Consider the following 6,067-nt stretch of genomic DNA (forward strand, 5'->3'; position numbering starts at 1 on the left):
ATTACCCATCCTCATCGAGCTCATCCTCCTCGATCTCATCCTGGTCATCTATTTCGTCATTGTTTTCTTCAGCATCAGGGGCAAGAGGCAATGTGTGCTCTATAGCAACACCATTCTTGGCTGCATTGTATTCAGCCATTTCTCTTTTATACCTTGCTTTATCAGCTACAATCAGAAATGCAAGAGTGGTTGAGCTTCATCGTGGTACTTTGGGTAAAAGGGACGGAAAAAAAATCATAACCATATACTATCCATATAGCATATGTGTACCAAACATACCTTCTGCAATATCTACATACTGCTGTCGTTCACCCTCCGACAATGCCTTCCACTGTAACCCCATAACTTTTGTAAAATTCACTCGTCCATTACCGCTTTCGTCATGAAAGTTACCCTTCTGACTACTACAAAACTCTAAGAATGCATTACGCGGCCTCTTTGGTTCGTTTGGATCCTTGATTTTCTTGGTTCGTCGAGCCGTTTTGCGAGCCTTGTTTGGTGATGAGGTTGTTGATGGTGCTGCCCGTTTCCGTGGTGATTTCGTAGTAGCTGATATTGGCGTAGCAGCTGATACAGATCCCTGATGATGTTGTTGGATCTCTGGAGTTGAATGTGATGGTGGATGCGTGCCGTTCGTTTTTGACGCTGGCAATGAAGAACCTTCGTCAAAGTTCTCGCCGAGCAAATGTCCAAGGTTTGAGAGCAATATCCTGTTCAATACGAGGCATTCAGCGATATGAAGCAGTGCTTTGATGCAAAAGTGCGACTCACTTGCGTTCAAGCTTTAACCTATTAACCTGCTTTCTCATTTCAGTCAGCTGTCCAGACATTTCAGAATTTCGAGACTCAAAGAAATGCGCCTGAGCTTGCAAGGCTTCGAATTTTCGTTTAAAATCATCTAGAATTTGGGTAAAAGCGTTATTGATGTTGACACGAATCGAAAAATTGTAAATGTGTGTTGATGACAATGCATGAAACACAGCATGCCGGCACCGACCTTCTGGCAGTCCATCATTCATGCTTTCAGCAACTGAATTCCTCTTCTAAGTTGACATGATACAGTTAGTTGAAAGCTCGAACAGGCCAAACACATGGAGGTTGGAATTTTACATTCTGTGCATTCCCTGACACCCACAACCGATCACCCGCAGCAGAGCATTCGGTTTCGATTGGCCCGTGTTCCTCGGCAGCTTCCTGCCTGTGCGCATTATTGCTCGGTGTCGTAACGTACATCGCTCATTGAAGACAAATCAGCTAGGAACAGGGAAGGGTAGCAGTGACTCGTATTATTGCATAAAAACATCTATAAGCGATACAATATATCTCTCATCCTACAATTCTCCTTTTTTATCTATGACGTTGCTCCATACTTGCCTGATGTGATCTTCTTTTCCACATCTGACAAGGTCGCTCGTGATTCAGTCTGTCCAGGCTCTGGTATAAACTCAAGACCAATATCCGACAGGATGCTCCCAGATCCTGTGAATTTAATTGCAATAGATCCACCAGTTGACGTACCATCCGGAGTATCAAACTTGGCAACTAGTTTACTCGGTTCTTCTCCTTCTGTAAGAGGTGCAGCAACATCTCCCAACTTCCATAACAGTGCCTTTCTATCCGAGCTGAAAATACCTGGTGGTTTTGTCGACACGGCTCCAAATACTAGTGTAGATGGACCCTCAACATTCACCACCACTTGTACATCTCGTAGTGTAATACCAGCTGCACCACCCTTGTTACTATGATGGTATGCTAGTACTAGACTCGTCGAGCCCGGTTCAATCTTCCAGAACGGAGTTACAATGAAAGGTATCAGACCATCACCACCCCATGCGTTTGCTTTGACTTGGTACTTTATAATGGGTACATCCTTCCCTCCAGCCGCTGTCAGAGCATCCAGCGATAGCACATAATCACCGGGGCTGCTGTCAATGGGTCGGATATATGTTGGATTGGGTACTGCCTTTTCTAAAGATGTTGCGTTACGAAGCCTTAACAGCACGGTGCCTCGTGGTGGCGGAAGGGTGGGTGGTAACTGTATAGTGATATCTCCTACTAAAAGTAGCCTATCTACTGAACCGTTTCTCAGAAGTGCGTTTATCGTTTCGGATATGGTAACTTTAAGTGGCGGAACTGGTGGAGAGGCTTCTGGTTCCTGTATGGCAGACCCAAATAACTCGTCCAATGGCGTTGGTTCAGCTGATGCAAATCCGATGAAAGATGTTGGTCGATCATCTGGTCTTCTGGTAGTCCTGTTGCAAAAAGTCAGTAAAGCAAACTGACACGTCGGATTTGCCCGCTACAAGTATTTCTTACCCTCTATTCGCTAAGGTATTGCTTCGTAGATTGACAGCCATAGCTCGCATAGTATTGAAAGCTACATCTGGTTCTTCCACAATAGCTTCCTTTTTGATATTAAAGTTGAATCGTGGTTGAGAGCTAGTAGAAAATGATCAGTATTTGTCCAGAGTGTCGACGCTACATCTCACTGCCATTTATTTCACATGTTAACAAATCAGTTTTGGGTCTATGCAGTACCTGATGCTGGCAGTATCATCCTCATCACCTGCACTATGAGATGATGAGTCAGCCCATGGATTGTTCCCAGTTGATTGAGGTCGTATCGTAAAGCCTTCACTATCCACTTGAGCTGTCGGCGAGTCCTATTAAGAATGGTGTTGGTGACATCAAGAAATGCCACAAGCAAAACACGAAACTTACAGCGGGTGCCATCTCAGAGCTTCCAGTCATTTGCATAGTCATTGCAGGAGCTGATCCATTCACAACCGATTGCCTCCTAGAACGATGTCAAAAAAAAAGAGCTAAGTAGTAGGCCTCATATGACCACCAGCCTATGATCTCTTTCAATGTACATACGAGAATGATCCAGATCTTGAATTACCACCATTTGCTGATATATTTGGCAATGAGCCATTCCTGTTGATATTGTTCTTGCTAATGCAGAATTGGTCGATTTCTTGATCAACGTCAAAACTAACGGCCATGGCCAAAGTCTTGTCTGGCACAAGCGAACGAGCTTGTGCATTTTGGGCATCAAAGGTGGCATAGTCTGTCAATATGACCTTTAGGAATCCCAGACGATTCTCTTCCATACGTTGGAATCTCTAGAATAGATTTGTTTGAGTGGTTAAAAATGCGGCAATACCAAATGGGCGAATTGAAGTCACACCTCAAACATTTGGACAGCCTCATTATTCCACTGTATTTTGGCTTGTTCTGCAGTAACAGTGGCTTCATTCAAACGTTTTTCAGCACGATTCGCGATAAACCCAGTTCCACTAGGTTGTTTCTTGCCACCCAACTAGAATACGACCAAGTTAGATTCACGGTAGCTGCTCATCAAGAATTCTTTAAGATATGTACCTTGGCAGCCTTTAGAACTTTTTCTTCGTACTCTCTCGTCCTCTTGACAAAATCAGTTTCATACTAATAATCCAGTACTTTAGTCTTCATGTTTTGTACATTACGGAAACACGAACTAACCGTCCTGAGTTTTGCCCAGTCAGGATCTATATCAGCTCGAGTGCGTAATGGCTTGTCCAGTTTGTCTGATAGATATTGTGCGAGTGACGAGTGAAGAGTAGCCACTTCAGCAGTGGCCAAAAGCACCTGTCCCCACACCGGAGCAAATGTACTAGATCAATACTGACGTATTAGACGAGAAATCAAGTGAAAAACACTGGCGGGGGCCAATTAAGAAAATGACTGTGTGTGCGTGTGCTAAAGTTACCCAAAATGTTCCTTGTCTGTAGCAGGCTGCTTTCTAGACAGCATTTTCAATTCATTTGCATATCTTTCTTCAATTTGCGCTCTAAACAGACAGAGAACGTATGTGAGTTACTCGAAAATCTTTGGAATTTAGTCGAGTGAATGTTCGCCACCTTTCACGAAAGTAATCAGCAACTTCCTCCTCGATAGCTTTGCCCTTTCGTAGTCGTTTCAATAGGATCTCGACAGACTCTCGCGGCTTGTCAAACTAGATATGAGGGGTGTTTTAATCAAACTTGAATTTCCACTCTTTAGTGGTGGCAACATTACTTTTCGAAGCAAGGAATTGATGAATTTTATGAAAGGGAGCTCGACTCACACTGAATGATTCTACAAATCGCATCGTTGAGCCTTGGAACTTGTCCTGTAGTGAATTAACCTGCCGTTAGTTCTGGGTTTGAAATTGAAGTTGACAACGGATGCAGCTTGGAACGAACAAGAGCTCATGTAATAAGATAATAAACGTCCTCTTTGACGTGACGAGTCGCGCGTCAAAGCATGCAAACACGTAGGAATCTAGCGCTACGATTCGCTTTGACCGTGACGTGGCAGAACAATGGAAAGCTCAAGGCCAAGGACACTCGTCGAGGATAAATGTATTAACTTATTCACTTGGTCCAGATTTCGATAGTCTTTGCAAAAGACTTTGCCTGTTTGAACGTGTCAAGGTTTAACTGAACCAGAATCGAAACCCCCCACCGCAACACCGACCGTAAATTCCCAATGACTGCCACTAGTTTTCATTAAACAAGCAGCATGAAAGCAATCGTTGTGGTTGGAATGCCATTTAGGTGTGTTTCTCAACATGGTTGGCAACTAAGAGCGGTTTCTCCACTTCCTGCCAGGCAAAGAGAGGCTTAATTTCTGCTAGCTACTTTCTGACTAACTTGAGGAGATGACTCTCCTAGTCTAGAAACAGTCGATTGCGAACCTGCATGTTCAAGCAAACGTTAAGGTTCAAAACTGGCAAACTGCCTCCAAAGATCCAACTGAGATAGATATATGTTTATATGGTTGCAATATTCACACTGGCATCCTTTTTCCTTCCATTTACTATAAAGCTTCACGGTTCATGAGGTGCTGCTAATTTAACACGTTTCTTTTGTTCCACCAGTTGTTGCCGCAAGACCTCGTTTTGCTCGATAAGAATCTTGTTCTGGTCCAATAGCAAGGCATTCCGTTCTCTTGAGAGCTTTAGGATTTCTTCATGACGGGTGTACGCTATAAAAAGGAGACACGAATCAATTAGCAACCATAACATGTCTAAATGTCGCATTGTGTGGATTTGCCAAGGAAAACAAACTGAATCCACTTACTGAATAGCCAATACAATGATGCACTCATGAGCGCCAGTAGCCCAGTGTGTTGCAGCACATTATACCCAAACTCTCTCTTGGATTCGTCGTATACCCTGACAATCTGATCTTGAACCGTTTCGTCCCGGTCCAAGATGGTATAGAGCTTTGTGACATTGTCTTTTATGCTAACTGATACATTCTTGAGCTGATCTACTAGCTTCGAGAAGCCGTAGGGGTCTGGAGTTGTCATTGCTTGGTTTTATTGAAACTTGGGAAGTGGAACTTACTCATCTGAGCGGAGAAGATCAACCTAAATCAACTGTAAGAGCAGCCATGGCGCCGCGTGTTTCTACTGATGTTAAAAGTCTGTCCTTTCCAATGGACCTATGGATGCTTGTATTGGAAAAACTCGCAGTGCAACAATTCCTGTCTTTTGTCTTTGGCTATCTTGAGTCGTGTGTGCAAAAGAGTTGAATGAAGCAGCCTGCACTCACTTATATAAATCCGTACACGCAGCTGGTCATCCACACCCAGACGACTCTTATAAATCCGTGGGATGCTGGTCTCATTGCATCTATCTTGTCAATCTTGTCATCGCAATCCCAACATATCATCGACGCAGCACAACCTCTACTATATCGCGAAACTAGTAATAAACATCGTCTCAACTCGAGAAACGTTGTGGACCATCTCCCTTCGTCAGTCTGGTCGACTTGACAGTGAGGAGCTTGACTCTAGACTTTGCACGAGTTATACGCAACTGTAATCTTGAAGACGCTAATGATATGACGCACAACTTCACAGTCATGAATTGGAACATGATTCCTACTGCTGCGCCTGACATTCAACATATAGGCTTCGTCACTATATGGGATGACAGATGCCAACATCTGTCCTCCACAATCCTCGCAAATGTCCACTTAAATAGCTTCACATACTACACGCCGATAAAAGTGAAGGAAGTCTTGCTAAACAATGAA

The 6,067-nt window shown here is 43.6% G+C and overlaps 1 protein-coding gene across 1 annotated transcript; it reads right to left on the bottom strand.

Annotated features, from left to right (window-relative positions):
- Positions 1–1,351: 1,351 nt before the first annotated feature.
- Positions 1,352–4,132, bottom strand: SmJEL517_g02084 (uncharacterized protein; the record flags this gene model as incomplete). Its single annotated transcript, XM_031168012.1, has 11 exons — positions 1,352–2,252; positions 2,317–2,439; positions 2,539–2,663; positions 2,722–2,797; positions 2,878–3,125; positions 3,191–3,322; positions 3,385–3,447; positions 3,505–3,655; positions 3,752–3,832; positions 3,903–3,997; positions 4,109–4,132. The coding sequence occupies 11 exons, from the start codon at positions 4,130–4,132 to the stop codon at positions 1,352–1,354; spliced, it is 2,019 nt and encodes a 672-aa protein (XP_031026040.1).
- Between the last annotated feature and the right edge of the window lie 1,935 nt (positions 4,133–6,067).

The sequence above is a fragment of the Synchytrium microbalum genome (genome assembly GCF_006535985.1).
Source record: "Synchytrium microbalum strain JEL517 chromosome Unknown SmJEL517_scf0008, whole genome shotgun sequence".
NCBI lineage: Eukaryota > Fungi > Chytridiomycota > Chytridiomycetes > Synchytriales > Synchytriaceae > Synchytrium > Synchytrium microbalum.